Source organism: Tetrao urogallus (assembly GCF_951394365.1).
Source record: "Tetrao urogallus genome assembly, chromosome: 6".
NCBI classification, from domain to species: Eukaryota; Metazoa; Chordata; class Aves; order Galliformes; family Phasianidae; genus Tetrao; species Tetrao urogallus.
Window position 1 is genome coordinate 7348644 of NC_136819.1, and position 21817 is coordinate 7370460.

At 40.2% G+C, this 21817-nt stretch overlaps 1 protein-coding gene across 1 annotated transcript in view; it reads left to right on the forward strand.

Moving 5' to 3' along the window:
- Positions 1 to 21817, forward strand: part of SYT9 (synaptotagmin 9) — a gene marked incomplete at its 3' end in the record, with an annotated part of 63146 nt that overhangs the window by 14477 nt on the left and 26852 nt on the right. Inside the window, exons 2-3 of the mRNA XM_079537218.1 lie at positions 16932 to 17280; positions 20008 to 20554. Of these exons, the coding sequence (XP_079393344.1) occupies positions 16932 to 17280; positions 20008 to 20554 (896 nt within the window). The remainder of the gene's footprint in view (positions 1 to 16931; positions 17281 to 20007; positions 20555 to 21817) is intronic.

The window sequence follows — 21817 nt, forward strand, 5'->3', positions numbered from 1 at the left end:
GCTGGGTATTAAACAGTGTATTTTTTACTGTCTCCACTTACTTGTTATCAAAGATATATCTTTGTTTATCAATTTCTGTAGTGTATCTGACGTGTAAGCAGTTCATAAAATGAGCCATCCATCCCTTATGTGAAAGTTCTCTAAAGAAACTGTCTGAACAGTTCTGTAACTCTATTGAGCGATCTGCTGACAGTCAGATCTCCATCAGTCTGCAAATTTGGAACAAACAGTTCTTTGAAGTGTGCAGTTCTTTTCTCTTCTGCTGCCTTTTTCCTTTCCTTTCTTTTTATTTAAGTGAAAATAATCTCACTTTCACAAGTGATTTTTTTTTTTTAATTTCATATTTGGGTCATTCAGAAATTATTCCCTTCCCCTACATTCATCTGACTTCATGCATTTTAGGGTACGACTTAATTCTATTTAAATCAGATTTCAAAAGCTCGCAAGCCAGAGGCACTAAATCCGACCACTTTACTCCTGTACTACTTTAACTCAAAATAATCTTTGAGAGCAACATTTTCAAAGAAATGCATGTGAATGAAACTGATAACTTAGTGAGAATTTGTTATGTAAGTCCTTCACATATTTTTGAAAATCTAAGCCGTATGACTTGCGTTTCCATAAAAGAAGAAACGACTGATTCTATCCAAATTGCTTTTCTGGAATTGGAACTGGATGATCTTGAAGGTTGCTTCCAACCCAAATCATTCTGTGATTCTCTGATCTTAGGGTTACACCGATCTATTCTGAATCACCTCATCTTCTTTATTTCATTTATTCCCTTTTGTTTTACTTGGATAAAAAAAGTATGCTGCCACAAGAAATTCACAAATTCTTCCTTTAAAATACAAGAACGTGATCAACTTTTACCTTCAATGCCATGCACTGTTAGCAGAAATTAGAAATCCACAGCGAGAAAGGTAATCTCTGTGAACATAGTAAGGCAAAAATAGGTTGCTAAGTGTCTACCCAAGGGTGAGAATACTGTTAATTTAAAGGACACAGGATCACAGATACTTCCAGAGAGAAGAATATATACAAGAACTTGATTCTAAAGAAACTTAAAATAATGTTAATTTAGCACAGTTTTATGTACTTTTTTTTTTTTGTTTTTTTTCACAATGTAATTAAGGCTCAGGAAGTGATGTTCCTTAAATTTTGGTTTCATCATTTTTTTAGCCATATGGGACCAGTATAAGTATTTGAAATTGATGGATACCTAATCTACATAGGAATGTTGAACAATAAATAAGGACCCAGTGTTAATGAAACTTATCCCAGTGCCATTCAGCTGAAGTTGTGAAAAATTAGCAAATCCTATCATCAGCATTGCAGATAGCAAGGAAAGTGGGCTGTAACTATCTCTGGGGAGCTGAGAAGAAACTTGTATTGCTATTTGCTAGTTGTGTTCTTGTTTTTTTTTTTCTAGGCAAGGATAAAAAGTATAGAGACCAGAAGGTGGAAAAAAAAGTGCCTAGAAATTTATCATCAGTTTCCTCTGTTATATCCATTTAATTTTCCCATTCAGAATAAATAGAATTCCTGGAGTTCTTCAAAAACCAAGGAAATCCCCAGGTCCAAGAGCAATCCAGCAGATCAATGCTTGAGAAAAGAGAGAAGACATGGAAACAGCAGCTTAGGGTTTTCACTGTTTTCTTAAATATCCCTCTGCTATGGATGATGATTCTGGGGGATGTTGGGCTGCTAACAGCATTTTCTTCTTCACAGTGTGTGATTCTGAGAGTGCTGAGAGAAGTCATTCTGCCACACGTAGAGATTCCCCTTGGCCGTGGTTTTGAGAGGACAATGTTGCAAAACTGATGGCTCCTTCTCTACGTCCCATTTCTTTCTGTACACCCACCTGGAGATGCTGGCAGTTAACACAGAGGGTATATTAAGGCATCTGGCTACTGGAGAAAGATTCTAATTGTACTAGTCTCTAAGAAAGCTATTCTGTATGCCGTGATTATTACTGCTCTCTGTGGTTACGTTATTTATACTCTTTTTCTTATTTATTGCTTGAATGAACCTAATACATTTGAAATTATGTTTCAGAAGAAGAAAGATACTATGCAACTGGTGGTATTCCACTGCAGAATAACCCCTGAAGGGATTTGTAATCCCCTGTTACTAACATCATGTAATAGTGAGCCAAAATGAATAATAATACTATGAACACTGCTTCACATTCAGCCTCATTTGGTTTCAGTTTGCATTGCCTAGTATCATTATTAAGTATTTATGCTGTAGATGACATCCAGGGGCTGGTCTAAATAGTCTTGAGCCCCCGGCAGCAGCAGCAGCAGCAGCATATAGACATACAGATATTTTGTTCCCTCTCTTCAAACACATGCTATACAAATTCTGTAAAATACTTGCTAGTAAGTATTCACTGTAGTTAAACACGAGGCAGTACATGCTGGACATCAGTCAAAGACGTACAATAGCAAGCAGTTTACTAATTACTATTAATGTTTACAGGATTTGGAATGTCTTAATTGATTTTGGCACTGAAAGTACAGTCTGCTAAATTGCTTGTCACCTCTGTTTTATCCTAGGCCTCACTGAGAAACTCATGCAATTAACTGTAATTGCTATAGTGTATTTATTCTAAAGTGTATAATGCATTATTATTTTGTTATTTGGATTTCAAAAGTGTGGAGTTAATTGCTTAGAAAAATACAATTCAAAATAAGGCAATCTTGTAGTGAGGTGGTTTGGTTCTTTTCAGAGTGGAAAAACAGGAGGATTTTAACATAACTCATGTTGAAACTCATAGTTCTTCTGTATGGAAAACCTCACTGACTTCTGGGAGAGTAACTTAAAAGATACTACAGATAAATCACCATTACCAGCTTGCGTGGCCCCAGGTGAGGAGTTTGACATGCTGTGCACCACTGCGCTTATAGGACTGAGCATCCCCATGGTGCAATTACTATCTGTAAAGTTTGGGCTGGCTGCCAGACCATGGCACACATCAGTGTGGGCTTCAGGAAGAACCTACACCCCCAGGGCTGTAGCAGGAGCCTGGCTGCAGCCTCGGCCCAACCTGGAGGACCAGCTACACCAAAGACACCCCTCAGCTCTGTGTCTCATTCAAGTGAGTGCTGCCAGACTCTAGGTATACACAAGGCAGGTCTGCACCAAAAAGAATCCTTCTCCCTTCTCACTAAATTGCTTATGTGGGCAATCCTATATTATTTAGGAAGACCAGGGCTAAGGATGCAGAAACGAGTTATTCATTCTATCTGTATAGAATCATAGAATCATAGATTCACAAGGTTGGAAACGATCGGTAAGATCATCTAGTCCAACCTTCTTCTCATTACCATTGCCACCACAAGCTACTAAACCATATCTTACAGTTCCTCATCCAGACGCCTCTTGAACACATTGCCAGGGACGGTGACTCCACCACCTCCCTGGGCAGCCATTCCAGTGCCTGACCACTCTCTGAGAGAAAAATTTTTCCTCGTGTCTAACCTAAACCTCCTCTGGTACACCCTGTGGCCATTTCCTCTGGTCCTGTTTGTTGCCTGGGAGAAGAGGCCAAACCCCTCCTCATCACAACCTCCCTTCAGGAAGTTGTAGAGTGCAGTGAGGTCTCTCCTGAGCCTCCTCTTCTCCAGACTGAACAATCCCAGCTCCCTCAGCAGCTCCTCATAAGACTTGTGCTCCAGACCCCTCACCAGTTTCGCTGCCCTTCTCTGGACATGTTCAGCCGAGCATCAACCACCACCCCCAGGTCCCTTTCCTCTTCACAATCATCCAGCCACTCATCCCCAAGCCTGTAGCGCTGCATGGGGTTGTTGTGGCCAAAGTGCAGGACCCGACACTTGGCGTTGCTGAACCTCATCCCATTCACCTCAGCCCAGTGATCCAGCTTATCCAGATCCCTCTGAAGGGCCTCCCTACCCTCAGGCAGATCAACACCACCTCCCAGCTTGGTGTCATCTGCAAACTCACTGAGGATACACTCAATCCCCTCATCTAGGTCATCAATAAAGGTATTAAACAAGATGGGCTCCAGTACTGAGCCCTGGGGGACACCACTTGAAACGGGTCACCAGCTGGACTTCACTCCATTCACCACTACCCGTTGGGCACGGCCCTCTATCCAGTTCCTTACCCAAAGAAGGGTGTACCTGTCCAGGCCACGGGCAGCCGGTTTCCCCAGGAGAAGCCTGTGAGAGACCATGTCAAAGGCTTTGCTGAAGTCTAGGTAGACTGCATCAACAGCCTTTCCCTCATCTACCAGTCTGGTCACCCAGTCATAGAAGGAGATGAGGTTGGTCAAGCACGACCTGCCTTTCATGAAGCCATGCTGGCTGGGCCTGATCCCCTGGACACACACATGCCATGTGATTGCACCTAAGATGATTTGCTCCATGACTTTCCCTGGTACCAAGGTCAGGCTGACAGGCCTGTAGTTCCCTGGATCCTCTTTATGGCCCTTCTTGAAGATGGGAGTCACATCAGCGAGCCTCCAATCCTCCGGGACCTCTCCAGTTAACCAGGAGCGCTGATAGATGGCCGAGAGCGGCTCAGCAATCACCCCGCCAGCTGCCTCAGCACTGAGGGTGCAGCCCATCCGGTCCCATGGACTTGTGACAGTCCAGGTGGAGAAGGAGCTCTCTGACTGTCTGCACCTGAATCGCTGGAGGTATATTCTGAGTAGCATCCCAGACTTCCAGATCAGGGTGTAAAATGCCCTGATAACTGGATAACTGGTGTGGCTATTAAAGGCAGATGTAAAGAAGGCGTTGAGGCCCTCAGCCTTCTCCTTGTCCTCAGTGGCCACATTGCCTGCTGCATCAAGTATAGGATGCAAATTCTCCTTGGTTCTTCTTTTAACGTTGATATATTTATAAAAGGATTTCTTATTCTCTTTTACTGCAGTGGTCAATCTGAGTTCAAGTTGGGCTTTTGCCCTCTTAATTTCCTCCCTACATACCTTATCAACTTCCTTGTAATCCCCCCAAGCAGCCTGTCCCTTCTTCCAGAGGACATAAACTCTCTTTTTCTCCCTGAGTCTCAACAGTAGTTCCCAGCTCATCCACACCGGTCGTCTTCTCCTGCGACTCACCTTACGGCACTCAGGGACAGCCTGTTCTTGTGCCTTTAAGATTTCCATCTTGAGGAATGTCCAGGCTTCCTGGACCCCTTTACCCTTAAGAAGTGACTCCCAAGAGACCCGTGCTACAAGTGTCCTGAACAGATAAAAGTCCGCTCTCTGGAAGTTCAAGATAGTAGTTTTGCTGGTCAATCTTTTGACATCTCCAGGAACACAGAATTCTACAATTCCATGGTCGCTCTGCCCAAGACAGTCCCCAACCTTCACTTCTCCCACCAGTCCTTCTCTGTTAGTGAAAACCAGGTCTAGCAGGGCAACACCCCTGGTAGGCTCTCCTGCCAGTTGCATAAGGAAGCAATCTTCCATGCAATCTAGAAACCTCCTGGACTGCTTCCTCTGTGCTGTATTATATTTCCAACATATATCAGGGAAGTTGAAGTCTGCCACGAGAACAAGTGCTGGCGATCGTGGGACTTCCATGAGCTGCTCATAGAATGCCTCATCCATCGCTTCATCCTGATTAGGTGGTCTATAACAGACCCCCACCAAGATGTCGCTCCTACAGGCCTTCCCCTGATCCTTACCCATAGACTCTCAACTTTGTCATTCCGAACTCCAAGCTCTTCAACATCAAGACAGTCTTTAATACAAAGGGCCACACCACCACCCCTCTTTCCTCCTCTATCCCTTCTGAAGAGCTTGTAGCCATCCAATGAAGAGACGATTGTTTTCTGCATATGAAATTGATAGCAGTCCTTGAAAGGAATGCATTACCTCTGCACATCCAAGGTCAAAATATGGAATTCTGTGGTGTGCACTGAATTGCACATGTGAATTCATCTATGAGCTTAGCCTGGCAGTATTTTTTATTTTGATAGCCCAAGCTCCAGAATTAACACGGTCTGTCTAGAAACCTCAATAAAAGGAAGACTTTTGCCAAGAAGCATTCTGGGACAGCAAACATGAAGCCCTTCTTACAGACAGGAGCATGCAAAAGAAGACAGCAGCATGCAAAATTTTCCTTCCCAGGAATGGGGAGCTACACTGCCTCCTGATACTAGCAGAGGTTTGCATGTTGGTCTGATTTTGAGGTTTAGACTGACTGCACTTGCTCCCTTCATTTCCTAGTAGGGTAGTTCAAAGAACAGTTCATCATATAAGCTTTTCTGCTGTATTAAGTTAAGCAGAGGGTACTATTTAGTTCCTCATATTTAAGGAACTAGCTGTTCTAATTTTTCTGGAGGAAATAATTTTAGGGGAAAAGATACAAATCTAGCTAAATTCACTTAATTAATGAAAATGTAAATCCATTAGATTCTCTTTGCTGTGAGCACCAGTCAAAAATCTCTGCAAGAGTTTGGATATGATGAATATTGCCACTAGAAGTACATAAAGTATTAGAAATATCTTCTATCATAATGCAGGATGTAAACAGAAACTAATTTATTTGTATGACTTTCACTTAGTGCAAGTGAAAAGACAAGCCTAAATGCCACGGGTGGATTTCTGGCTTATCTTGGAGATTGCATTTATTTTAGTTAATTATTTTGATATTTTCCATTCAATTATCAGATTAAAGTTGTTATGTAAAATGGACTTTCGATAAGAAAAGATTACTTCAGATTTTGCTTTAGAAGAAAGTATAGCAACATTGACATCTACAAAATTCTAAGTTAAAAGAGACAATTAAATTCAATAGCAGTTCCACCTACATATTATGTGCCCTGTTATTACACAGAGTATGAATCCACTATAAATCTTTACTATCAGAATAATACAAGATTGAAGATGAACAGTATTTAGATTTTATGCCTGGATCTTCTAACATTACTACATTTATTAAAACTTCTGATTTTTTGTTTGCTTTGTTATTGTTTTGTTTGTTTGTTTTAACATCATCATAGACATTGATATTTATTGCTTTGTGCTGTATTTCAGGCATCTTAGGACCTACTAGGTGTCTCTTGGTTTTCAACTTAGGAATTTACAGTAAGCAATCCTCCAGTCTGCAGCGGTCCAGAATATCATGACAGCTTCTCAAACCTGTTCATTTTGTCAGTCGCACTCTAGATGCAGTGGCACTACGCCTACTGTCTAACAGAAGACAGGTGCATTTGCAGAGATAACAGCTTCCCCACAACTCAATTATTTCACTAATTTATAACTAGATTATTTGGAAAAGATGTATCACCTGCTTACTGGTCCTAATTCCCCTTTTGCACCAAGCAACATTCACTAAACTGTGCATCTCTTTCTACCAGGCTGCAGGCTGTTTTACTAGAAGCAGCTGGAAAGGTTGAGATCCCAATTCCATCTTTAACTTTTTAATTGCTTCACCCAACTTCACCTTGAACAACTGCACTGCATATTGGTTTCCCTTGTCCATTTGTAAAAAGACATTTCAATAACTTTGATATTTATGGACGGATGAAAAAAGCTGCTTAGTGATAAACAGTTTAACACTGATAATTTAACAGCTTTGTGCTACCTGCTACTTGGTAATATGGATAGAAAAATATTACAAGCAATTCTTCAAAGAACCATTAGGGTTTTTAAACACATTTTTGGTCTGTTTACGTTTGATTAACGTTTGCCAGATTCAGATTGATTCCCAGTGGCTTCAACTGTGTATGTTTGGATGCTCGTAGAGAGTGCATGCAAAATTTTAATGCTTCCTAGCAAATTTCTAGTGTGTTCTTTGATTTTCTTAAACAATGATTTTCTTGATTTTCTTAAGCAATGGCAACACTGTTTTAAGGCAGACAGCTGACATTTTCTTTTTCACTAAGATAACCTAAGGTCTGAAGAAATTTTCCATAAAAATTGCCAATTTAATAATTTTAATTCACAAGGACATTTCACACAACTGCTTGTATTCCACAAGCAGAAAGAAATTCAATTACTTATTTCAATTTATTCTGTCTTTTCTAATAAGGGACATTTCATAAAATGTACACATATGACTTCAGGGGAGCATTCAGAGTACATTCAGAGGACAGCCAAAAGTTAATAAATTGCAAACTTATTCCAGTTCTTAGCCTCGTTTATATTATTTCCCACATTTTTTTTTTTTTAAGAAAATTAGAATATAGAAATTACTTCTTGAGTAAATTACATACACAATTGCAGTTTCTCTAGTTAATGTCAAAATCTCTTTTTCTTCTTTTCTCTTCTTGCTCCTAGGAGGATTAAAGATTTCCTTTCGGGGTGGAAATATATGATTATTAGGGTATAGTTTCTCCTTGACTGGAATGACTATCAAATTCATTATTATTATTCACTATTATTCATTATATCTTTTCCTGACATTTGCATCTTTCAAGCTCCTACAATTACCTAATAAAGAAACTTAGGACCATTGCATAGTTGTAGATTTTTCTTAGGAGAAGAATGCCTAAACAACATGTTTTGGTATTATTTGACAAAAACAGGTGTATGAGAAGATCACCTCAGTGTTCAATGAGTGAATTGTTTTCTTTTCTAGGCTAAGGATCTGTTGTTGAAAACAAGAATTAGCTTTAAAAAATCAAGAGCTCTTTTCCTGGCAGGCTGGTTACTAAAGATTATATCCAGTACATTTGGTACTGAGTGCCAAAACAAAGGTAGTTATAATTGTCCTCCAGAAAGCTTACTGTGGCAAAGCTCTGAAGTGTCTGGGAATTCAGGGCAAAGATCTGGAGCAGGAGCATTTCAGTGGGATTTTTCTTGCTCTCTGCACACACTGCTTTCAAAGAGCAGCATAGTCTGTTCTTACAGAGCTTGATCGAGCTTCAGGAATCTAAGAGACCTGAAGTAACCAGAACTGTGGGGCCAGCGGTGCCTTCAGAAGGATCAAACTAACAAAGCAAAAAGCAAAACATCTCTTCTTCAATTCATGCTAACTGCAAAGTAACTAGTAACACAATAACTGCAATCAGTTTTTTCAGGGGGAGAGGATGTTGAGTTCAGGAGAGGCAGTGAGCACGCATGCCCATGGAACAGCAACTGGCTTAGACACATCTGAGCTCTTTCTCACAGGCAGTATGGAGAGAACAAGGGACACTGTAACAGGAAGCTAAAGGATAACAGTTAAGAAATAGGGAGAGTAAAACAAAAATGTTAAAATGCATCTCATTTGGGAAAGCATTAGTGCTTTCCTTCCCTATCATTGTGGAGTCAGGTTTGTGGCTAGCATTGATGCAATCCTGTTTCATTTACCAATGGAAATAAGAAGGAGCAGTAGGAGTGAAACACAGGTTACATCTGGGAAGTAACAACTACCAGAACTTTATTGGAGCTGAAGTAGTCATTTCATCTGATCTGTTATGTAATAACAGTGTTACCTTAAAACACCATTAATGGTATGGTCTCCCCATCTTCCATACAATTGAGCTGTAGTATGAGTCGGACAGTAACAACCCAAAGGATAAGCATCTAAAAAGCAGTGCCTTACTGTATCTCAGCAGCTGGTCCACATCTCAGAGCTGAGGCACGTTCCACACAGACTAACAGACCTAATCCAGACACAGCAGTGGTGAGTAAGGTGGTTCCTTGAGCTGAGACCTGGAGCAAATATAGAATGCAAGCATAATCATAGTCTGCACTTTATTTTTTGTATCATCAGTAAAATGTCTGAAGTGGTCCCTATCAGTGAAATCCCTGCAGGATTTATACTGTTTAAAAAGTCAGAAAACAGTGAGTCGAAACAACAGTTTCTTCTTGAAGAAAATTGGATGAGCTGACCTAGTCTCAGGGAGTTTACCCATTCAGGTGTGGAAATAAGCAAGAACGCAGCTTCAGCTGATACCCATTATGGAATTTAACCTGTTTCCATTCTATTTTGCAGCTGTCTATTAGAAAGAATTTACAACTACAAGGAAGATGTCTGTAAACATACAAAAAAATATTTTTTCCCTTACTAAAACAAATGGGTCTTGGTGTTATCCAAGTGTTGGCTTTAAAAATGTCTCTTCAGGGAAAAAAAAAAAAGCATACTAGAACATTATCACCAACAGAAACATCTGCAATGTTGCACATCATGGGCCAAAAACTCATGTGTGTAAATGTAGCTTTCAGAGACTAAGAATTACATGCCCACACAGCAGCACAGAAGGAGTGAATGTCTCAGATACAACATCACTAAGCTGTTCAGACAGAAAATCTGAAAAACAGTAGCTTACAGATTCCTCTCAAGATTCTTTTAAATTACATTTTTCTCTATCTAGAGTTGCATTACTTTCCATATTTGTATGGTATTTGAAATTAGTTGATGTTGCCAGCTGATTAACAATAATGATGAATGCATTTTGCACCAAAGAAGCACTCTGAAGATTTTGACAAGAAAGGTGTTAGAAGACACCTAATCTTAATCACTTATTCCTGAATAATCCCAATCCTGGGAGTACACTAAGCTTGCATCTAGCTGCTAGTCAAACTCAGGCTATTCAACGTGCACAGAGGATTTCTTTCTGTATGCCTGAGGTCACTGTGCTGAATTCCCTTTTAAAATATTAAGTGCTAATTTCTTAACTGCTGAACATTTTTCTGAGGTACATTAAAATAATAATACATTTTCTTCACAGTGCTTGATAGTGGTAAATAGATTTGAACAAGCAGTCATTGCAATAAGTGACTTTTTGTATGATATATAAGAGTTTCTGATACTTTTGCTAACCACAGATTCTCTGGAGCTCAAAAGTGGATGCTTCCTTTCTTGTGCAAAAAGACTCTGTGCAAAAGATTCCTTAAACATCTAAAATAAAATCCTGCTTTTCTTAGGTGTTAAAGGCACTGTAATGTCTCTTGCAGCTTTTAATACTTCTAGACACATGGAAAGCTAAAGTCTTCAGTTGAGTTACTACCAGCATTAAAATCCTGAAATGCTACAATGTATTTTGACCCTTCATGCCAAAATGAACGAAAAACAAATTAAATTCTGACTGAGCAGACCTTTTTGAAGAAATGTGTTAGTTAAGAAATGTTTCTCTTACTACGTACAGGTTAATTTGTTATTTGCACAAGGCAAAAATAAGCCTTTTTTTTCCATAAAAGCTGGAACATCTTAACCTTGGCAGCTGCCAGAATTTCTAGCCTTAATGAGCTAGTTATTGATATGGCTCTTTTGTCATTTATCATCATAATCTGTTGGTTGTTTATCTTTTCCAGAGTAAACAGCTATGGGTATTGCTGACAGGAAGGTACAAGGGATTTGCCAAGCTGGAAGATAACAATACATAAGATGATATATAGCTGTTATCTTTGTCTTTTGTCCCCCATCTGTCACCCACTAAAGATTTGTTTTCTCTCCGAATCTAACAAGTTCTCAGTAGCATCTCACCTTTCCCATTCATTGATTTATTCAGTGCCCCCCTTTAGCCCTTTGATGTGGCCACATTTCTCCAGGTATAATTCTGTGCAATTTTACTCCAGAAATGTAAGAGCATGTAACAGGTCCATTTTCAGCAGTCACTAGCAGCAATTTACATCACTTCTGTGAACTCAGACCGACGCCTCAGATTCAGAGAGCAGCATGCCTGCGGTTACTTCACTGATAGGGCAGTAAATGAATGTTGAAATGCACTGTTTTGATTTTCCTGATTTTTTTAATTTTTTTTAAGTACTGTAACATTTGTTACAATTTTTTTTCAAACGTTATTTGAAGAACTGTTTAGATCAGTGGTTGTAAAGCTTTGAATTTACCTCTGTGGTCAACTATAGTACAACCAGTATAAAACTTCAGTATGTACTGACATCAGACCTTCAGTGTTCATTTCTATAACCCAGTGTGTAGTTTGGGTACTCTCCTGTATGCGTGCAACTACGGTTGTGTATATGCCGTCACGACAACTTTTATTGTTTTGTTTTATTTGTATTCTTATTTCTTAAAAAATGGAAGTGTTCATTGTCACAAGAAGAACATAATGTATATAATTCCTAGAGAGTTGCAACCATAAAAGTCAGAAAGAAACATGCAAATCCTTGAAGATATGACTCCTCTCAACTCTGTGTAAGAATCTCTGGAATGCTAACTTGCAGCTCACTTGGCCAGTTCTTAGATCAGTGAAGACATTTTTGCAGACGGCACCACATTGAGCGTTGCAGACGATACACTGGAAGGAAGGGAAGCCATGCAGAGGCCCATGAAAACCTAATGAGGTTCAGTAAAGCCAAGTGCAAGGCGTTGCACTTGGGCAGGGGCAAATTCCAGGTGTTTATACAGGCTGGGAGGAGAAGCCCTTGAGAGCAGCCCCAGCGGAGAAGGACTTAGGGGTTTTGGTGGACGAGAAGCTGGACATGAGCCGGCAGCACGCGCTTGCATCCCGGAAGGCCAACTGTGTTCTGGGCTGCATTAAAAGAGGGGTGACCAGCAAGGAGAGGGAGGTGATCGTCCCCCTCTACACTCTTGTGAGGCCCCATCTGCAGTACTGCGTCCAGGCCTGGGCCCCCCAGTACAGGAAGAACGTGGAGCTCTTGGAGCGGGTCCAGAGGAGGGCACTGAGATGAGCAGAGGGCTGGAGCAGCTCTGCTGTGAGGAAAGGTTGGGGGAACTGGGCTTGTTTAGCTTGGAGAAGGCTCCGAGGAGACCTCATTGCGGTCTTCCAATACTTGAAGGGAGCATAGAAACAGGAGAGGGAATAGCTGTTTACGAGGATAGTGATAGGACAAGGGGGAATGGTTTTAAACTGAGACAGGGGAGGTCTACGTTAGACATTAGGAGGAAGTTTTTCCCCCAGAGGGTGGTGACGCACTGGAACAGGTTGCCCAAGGAGGCTGTGGATGCCCCATCCCTGCAGGCATTCAAGGCCAGGCTGGATGTGGGTCTGGGCAGCCTGGTCTGCTGGTTGACGACCCTGCACACAGCAGGGGGTTGGAACTGATATGTCAGCTAAATTGCCAAGGAATTTTGCGTTAATGCAGACCAAGTCTTTTTTGAGGAAATAGATGTGCAGGCAAGCAAGAAGAAATTTTACAAAACAAATTTAACTTAGGAGGAAGAAAGTTAAGATTATCATAGAAACTGATCAGTTTTATTCATCAGGTATACTTTTGAGTGTTGTGCTCACATGTTATTTTGATTGCACTTAATAAATCATCTCAATATGAAGCCAATTTACCTGAATTACAAACAAAATATTCTGTTTACATAAGAGCATTTCTTAATAATCAAAGCTAAAATGTTTCTGTCACAGAATCACAGAATCGTAGAATCACCAAGGTTGGAAAAGATCTATCCACCTATCACCAATATTTCCCACTAAACCACATCCCTCAGTAGAACATCTAAATGTTTCTTGAACACCTCCAGGGACGGTGACACCACCACATCCCTGTGCAGCCCATTCCAGTGCCTGACCACTCTTTCGGAGAGGAAGTAAAATTCCCAAACATCCAAACTGAGTTTCCCCTGGCACAACGTGAGGCCATTCCCTCCAGTCCTATTGCTAGTCACATGGGAACACGCTGACTCCCACCTCACCACGATCTCCTTTCAGGAACTTGTAGAGAGCTATAAGGTCTCTCCAGAGCCTTCTCTTCTCCAGAATAAATAATCCTAGTTCCCTCAGCTGCTCCTCATGAGACTTGTGCTCCAGACCCCTCACCAGCTTCGTTGTCTTCTGTGAACACACTCCAGGGCCTCAGTGTCTTTCTTTTAATGAAGAGCCCAAAACTGAACACAGTACTCAAGGTGCAGCCTCACCACTTCCCTGCTCCTGCTGCCAGCACTGTTTCTGATGCAAGCCAGGATGCCATTGGCCTTCTTGGCCACCTGGGCACACTGCTGGCTCATGTTTAGCTGAGCACTGATCAATAGCCCCAGGTCCATTTCCTCTACATGGTCTTTCAGACATTCTGCCCCAAGCCTGTAGCGTTGCCTGTGGTTGTTGTGGCCAAAATGCAGGTCTTGGCACTTGTTCTTGTTGATCTTCACCCCATTGGCCTCAGCTCAGCTATCCAGGCTATCCAGCTTTCTCTGTAGGACTTCGCTACCCCCAGGCAGATCGACACTTCCAGCCAACTTGGTGTCATCTGCAAACTTACTGAGGGTGCACTCAATGCCCTCATCCAGGTCATCAATAAAGACACTGAATAAGACATGCCCTAATAACGACCCCTGGGGAAAACCACTTGTAACTGGTAACCAGCTGGATTTAACTCCATTCATCACCACTCTCTGGGCCCAGCCATCCAGTCAGTTCTTTACACAGCAAAGAGTGTATCTGTCCAAGCCTCGGGCTGCCAGCTTCTGCAGGAGAATACTGTGGGAGACAGCGTCAAAGGCTTTGCTGAAGTCTAGGTAGACCACATCAACAGCCTTTACCTCATCTGCCAGTCGTACAAGGAGATCAGGTTGGTCAAGCAGGACCTGCCTTTCATGAACCCATTCTGTCTAAGCCCGATCCCCTGGTTGTCCCACAAATGCTGTTACTACAAAACAAAAAATATATATATATTTTTACATTTTGAATCTCTTTTTCCCTTCTTATGAGTGTCTGTGAAGAATTTATGTGTAAAAGCAGCTCCAGAATACAGTAAAGAACCTCTTTGCTTGACACTGCACTGACCTCAGCTATCTAAACTGAACTTGGCCTGCTACTGCAAATTGATAGCCAGGAGGGTAATAGCTGAAAATTACTGGCCAGTGAAAGGCAACAGTTTAGAGCTGCTCAGTCCCACTCTCCTTCATAGCCGTAAGATGGGTACGTGATCATCCCTTTTCCACCCACAGAAATAAAACAGCCACACCAAAAAAACATGGTTTCTACCTAAAGAGTCAGAAGTAAAACCAAGATGATGAAGATTTATCACTTCTTATTTTGTATCTTGGCAAGTCACCTAAACTGTTTATCAACCATCTTCTCTGAAAGTGATGAGGTGAGGGTTCTCACTGTTACTCTGTTAAATGAGGAATCATATTAGTAAAGCTTTTCAAACTCTCTGAATGAAATGTAGTTTATACTGCAGTCGTTTTTCATTTTTTTAAATCATGATGTCAGTTCTCTAGATGGCTGTGTTTGCTGCTAACATCATTCTCAAGGCTGGGAACTGTTGGTCTGCCTTTCAAATTGCTCCTCACCTTCACACACTGCATTCTGCATTCTGCAGTCTCTTGTTCAGTTCTCACCTTGTGATCTTTTGCCTCGTTCTGACAGCTCCCAGTTTTTCATTTCCTTCAATGCTGGATCATTTATACCAATTAGTTCTTTGAAAAAGCAACCTTTTGGCAGACATCTAGTGTATTTCCTCCAGGGAATCTAAGACAAATCACTTTACTCTCAAGGTCCTCCTTCATGACTGCATCCCAGTTCTTCTGCCTTTTAATCATACGGAGAAGTTGTCTCTGCCTCCACTGCCAGGCTTGTTTACCGGTGAATATTCCAAAAATATCAAGAACCACTGTTCTACTTTCTCCCACATTGCCTTTTATGCATGGGAGGAATTTCTTTAATTAATTTTAGCTCTGAAACGTTTTGCTGTAACTGTAGGTAGATGCTAGGCTGTCCCCACTGCTAATGAACTTTGTCTTCATACTGGGAGAAGGACAGAAGAGATGATTCTGGCTAAAAATGTTTAAAATTGGTTTTCAGCATGCAAAATAAACCAGACAGTTCCTGCATGAAGCTGATTGGAATGTCACTCTCCACTCTGCAGAAATTTAATCTGTCTGGCCAGTGAGAATGACTCGCATCAGGGGCTGAGTCTACTGGCTTTTTCACTTACAAAAAATATTCTTTGTTCAAATTAACTGAGGCTGTTTCATCTGAATTGCCATCGTTAAATAACTGTCCCACTAAGAGCAACCTTTCAACCTCATGCCACTCTTTTAAAATCTAGGCTAGCTCTTACCTATAGAGATGCAGGCTGATATTCTAAATGCATAAAGCAGTATGAAAAATGGCCTTGATAAGGTTGCTTATAATTTGAGGCTGTAAAATAGAATTCACACTGTGTTTAAGGCGTGATCTGTTCTGTAATCTGCAGAGAAACTAATTTCAAAAACACTGTAACCATAAAAGCAGCTGCTCCACTGAGTCATTTTTCTAACATGCAACTAAAAACAAAACAAAACAGAAAAGTCTCTCCTAGTTGTAAATTAAGTCTGTTCATGTGATTATGGAGTAGGATAATGCTAGGAACGTGGAGAAAAACAACTTGAGAGTCATCTCTGCACTCCTTTTATACCAGAAGTTTGGAAGTGGAGTAAAGAGCCTTCAAAGTTAAAAATCTCAGTTTTGAAGAGATATTAGTATCTAAACTAACGATGAACAGCAGGACATGTATTCATAGTCAGTAACTGTTTGCAAATATAAGAATGAGTCTAGGATTGGGAGGAAAATGACTAATAATAACACAAGATACTTCAGTTGAATACATTAAAAAATCCATGTATGCATGTGCAAATGTTTTTGATTGTGAAAGTATCTAACAGTCTCTAGAAGAGAAGGTAGTAAGAACTGGCAAACAATATGAAGGAAACTGCACTACCCAAAAGGAAAATAAAGGGAAAAAAATGTATTGCAGGTGTTACTTTGTCACCAATTGAAAACTGAGTGATCAAATAGACAGCCTTTTTTTTATATTTAGAAAGGCCCTTCAATACACTTACCTTTTGAAAGGAAAATATAAACTCAGTTCTATCAAAATGAGTCTTACACTGAAGTTCAAAATAAGTTTGTTCTTTTCTTATTGGAAAAAAAATGATTTTAAAAAAGAATAGAAAATTTAATATGTTCCCATTTTGTGACTGCTGCACCAATCAGAATTTAATTTTTGAAGACCTGCAATCTAGAGACATTTACTTCCCATATTCTATGCCTTAGAGATACAGAATTCCTAACAAAAAGCACTAAACGTGCCATACATGTGTTCTTGTTTGCAGATATCTCAATAAGCTTGCTTTCCCTAGTTGTCACAGCCTGTGGTCTTGCTCTGTTTGGTGTGTCCCTGTTCGTGTCCTGGAAGCTTTGCTGGATTCCTTGGCGAGAGCGTGGCCTGCCATTTGGGAACAAAGAGAAACAAGAGTCCCTGAACTACACAGACACAGAGACCAATGACCATGACTACAGTGAGGATTATCTTGGTCAGCCAACAACCTACCCAGAGTCCTCCATGAAGATCAGCCACACCTCTCCTGATATCCCAGTGGATGCTCAGGGGGGGACAAAGGAGAACTGTGTACACAATGCACGAATGCATCGTCAGATCACTGAACCAACCTCTTCTGCACGGTCAGTAACTTCAACTTATCTCTACTATTAATGAATATGGACATAGCCAAAGAATTACAGCTTGATTATCTGGTATGCTGGTCTATTACGAATTCATAATTACTGGTCGTGTTCTTTTTTAAAAAAAATATGTAAAATTATCAAGGTGCACAAGTCTCTTAGATTAAAAGCACAGGATCACAATGACATTCCACCACTGTGTCAGCTATTGCCTCATTTGTGCCTCTCTGTCAGCAGCGAGAGAAGTGGGTGCCTTAAAGCACCGTAACAGCCTACATTTAGCTTGTAAAGCATATCCATTTGCACTAAGCAGTGATGCTGAGCACTCAGTAATGTCTCCTCGAACATTTTTAAAACAGCTAACGAAGAAAAGTAGGGCAGGCTAATGAAACACTTGCAAGAGTTAGGGATAGGACTTAAAGTCATAGATTTTAGCCACAATCGTAACTGTGGGGGTGACAGTGACTGAACAAGAGTCAATGAAGACTCCAGGGGAACAGGAGAACTAACCCCGGAGGGAACAGGAAACAAGCAGGGTGTGACCGTTTGGGGACAGATGATAAAAGGATTAAGCTTCACACAGTAAGAGAAAGGATCAATGTGCAGAGAGTCAGTCAGTAAATTTCTGAGTCTAGCTGGGGAAGGTACAGCAGTCGTCCAAGAGTTTCCTGGTAGCCTCTTTTCTGGTCACCTGGGTAAAAGGACAGCAGCTCTCAGCCACTTCAGGAATTGCCAGTAGTGCAAAACATATGTTGCAGAATTTGAGAAGATCCCAAAACAACATTAATGCTGTGAAGCAAAATCTCCAAGTACTTTTTCTCTTTAGATTAGTGTAAGAATGGGCTCATTTTGATGTAGGAATCGCTGAGGAGGTCAAACCGTAATTACAGATGCTCAGGTTTGCACTCTACCGCATGCAAGGCTGAATTCTGACCCAAAACTGATACCCCAGAACTACAGGGCTGGTGCTGCTCTGTTTACAGAGTGCTAGGAAATAAGCATGATGTGAGATTCATTAACAACAGAAGATTCATATCGAATATCTAACACCAAGAACTCTCATATGTTTATGTGTCTTTGGAATTGTGAAATCATGGAATCAAATATAGGAACTCTTCTACAACAGGCTAGCACTTCTGACATGTGGTCAAATGACCACAAATGCGCAGTATCACCACCACGTAGTCATCTCACAAGAAACAGCCACAATTACGTCTTCACTTCTGTGAATTTCTGCAGTTTGTTTTTCTGCCAGCTGTTCCTAGTCTGTCTCTATGCCCACAAGGAAATGACTTGCCCAGGTCTCCTCACTATTCTGTTTGCTGATAGTAGGATCGCTCATTACAACCTCATTCATTACCTCATATGTTTGCCCAGGTCTTTTTTAAAAGACCTTTCCAGAAAAAGGAGGGGCCCATCTTTATTGTACCACACCTTTCGTTTGTTCACCTTTGTCTCTGCTCCTACCTCTCCTTCCTTGCATAAGTCTCCTGTGTGGCCACAGAGACCAGGCACCTGCCTCTGCTACAATCCTTGTTAAGACTTCGGCAAGGAAGCATTCCCTCCTTTTTACTGCTCCAAGGATATTCTGCACCTCCCACTGTTCCGAGGAACTTACAGTTGAACAGTATACATCTTCTTCTGTGACTTGATAATATTTTTTCATGTCAATTACCTATGTATACCTATAAAATTATGTATTTATTGTACACCAACAGAAAAAAATATGAGGGTTGTTTGTAAGGGGATTTGCACATCCATAAACACACATTTTGAAGGAATAAAAGAACAGCAGAAGCAAAGTAACTATTGTTGATTACATTCAATATAAATAGTTTTGACTTAACCCTATGTCAGCATTTTCCATGTTATCCTTTCATATTCAACCACAATTCATCGTACTCCAATACACTGAACAATTGCTGCATATGAATAGGACAATAAAGTAGAAACCAACTCATAAAATTAAGATTTTACCTAATCCAGCTTTCACATCCCTGAAAGTGATTCACCCCTGCAGTGATTGCAGATTTGATTTCTGTTATCTCATGAAGTGGAAATTTCAATCACAATAAAAGAGTGAATCCAGGTAATAAATCTCACTGGACTGAAGATAAAACAACCTTCTCTCCTTGGAGTAATGAAATTAAAGGAGCTTTGCAGCCTAAGTACTTCAGAGCTCATTACATCAGTCATGAGTGAAAAACAAAAAGAAACAACTAATGGGAGGATCAACAAATAACTTCAGGCCAGAATAGTTCACTTAGCAATGGGGTAGTAGTGGAGATCAACAAGTCACTGAAATGCAGAGCTATGAAGAAGTATCTTCTTTGTTCATCTTTATCTTGACACCAGAAATCACCAAGCTCAGTGGGTATGTCAGTTGTAATAGGATCTAGCCTGTAACGACCTATTTTCATAGGCATTAATCCAGAGGATTCTGCAGAAAATGGTAACTGATAACAGTTACTGGCAATAGCCTGTAATACAGTAGATTTGCAATGGCAGTGAATTTGAGTTTGTTACATTCTTCAGCCAAATTTGGAGAGTTTATACCACTAGATTGAGAAAAATTAATTATCATGTTTTATAACATTATGCAAGTAAAAGTCAGACACTGCGGATGTTGTATGTTGAGAAAACATGTTAAATGAAAAGAGGATCTTCACTGTGTGCACAGATTCTTATGATCGCCAACCCAACCTATTTCTCTTGTTTTCACTTAAGGCATAACTCAATCCGAAGACAGCTCAACCTCTCCAATCCCGACTTCAACATTCAGCAGGTTCAGAAACAGGAGCAACTGACTGGAATTGGCCGCATTAAGCCAGAGCTGTATAAACAGAGATCCGTGGACACAGATGATGGCCGGAGGAGTAATAGCAAGGCATGTGGAAAGCTGAACTTTATTCTGAAATATGACTGTGATTTAGAGCAGCTGATAGTGAAGATACACAAGGCCATCAACCTGCCAGCAAAAGACTTCTCGGGAACTTCAGATCCATATGTGAAGATATATCTCCTTCCTGACAGGAAAACAAAACACCAGACTAAAGTGCACAGAAAAACCCTAAATCCAGTTTTTGATGAAGTTTTTTTATTTACTGTTCCATACAATGATCTGAATGCACGGAAGCTCCATTTCTCTGTCTATGATTTTGACAGATTCTCCAGGCATGACTTGATTGGCCAAGTGGTAGTGGATAATTTTTTAGAATTGGCAGATTTTCCCAGGGAATGTAATATTTGGAAGGATATTGAATATGTCACCAATGTAAGTACAATCTTTTTTTTTTTTTTTTTTAAATTCTTGTTTTCTTATTTTATTTCCATGACTTGATTATAACTAAAATTCACTTATAAGTTTATGAATGAAGATACTCTGTTCTCTATTTTTCTTGAGATTTGACCTTAATCCACAGAAGCTGACAATACAATTTCAGTCTTCATTTCTCATTCTTTGGCTATATTAAAAGAATGTTTTATATTTTTCTTCTAATAGGATAGAAAAGTCATAGAATAATAGAAGGCCTTCCTCTAAGTCTCACTCAATCTAAAATTTACTGAGGAAACACTGCTTTTCTTACTTTGCTTGTTTTTCTTTGTTTTCCATTATTTCCCCACAAATTACAGTATACATATCAGAACTACAGATTTAGATTTTCTCATGTAGCATTCTTTAGTGCTTTAAAAGGGTGCTTTCATGTAAAGTCAGATAACAGCTCATCTATAATCCAGGCAAGCTGAGTTCAGACAATACTGTCCAAAACAGAAGCGACTTACAAAACTCAAGAGACAGAAAAAAATAAATTACAGCCACACCTCAGTACACATTCCATAGAAGAAAAAAATGTAATTGATTGGATTAAGTCCTTGATTGGCACAGATTTTTTGTGTAGGGAAAAGGGAAACTTGTGAAATATGTCTATATTACGTCTTGAAGTTCAATGAAGGAATCCCACTTGGGATTAGGTACAAGACCACAAATTTTACTCCTGGAAAAAAAAGCATTCTTCTCAATGCATGAGCCAGCCTCTTAGTAAAGCAAATAGAAATTAATAATGCAGACCCTATGGAGAACAAACCTTCAGCAAGAATGATGCACTACAGAAATCCACAAAGGGAAAGCTGCTGATGCCAAGGGTCAGTAAATATTTCATTTGAAAATTGATTTGAAATTTGATCAAATTTCATTTGATCTTTTGAAAGATCAAATCATACTCAAATGGAGAGCGTGATTGAGAGCCAAACAAACCCAACATTACAACTAGTAAGATCAAGGTGTATGTTTCTTAGACTTCACTTCAGGAAAGCATTTAAGCCTATATATAACTGATGGTAAGACACTGTTTAAAAGTTCAGTATGTCCTGAAGGAATTACAGTCCTGAACTGAGACTCTCACCTCACATCTCTGTGGTCTGCTGGCATGTTACAGATTGAGAGGATTAAATTATTTTGTTGTTGTTCTTTGCAATGTCTTTTTGAAATTAGATATTGCTCTTGTTTTAAGCGTACTTACAGTTTTCTTACTCAGCA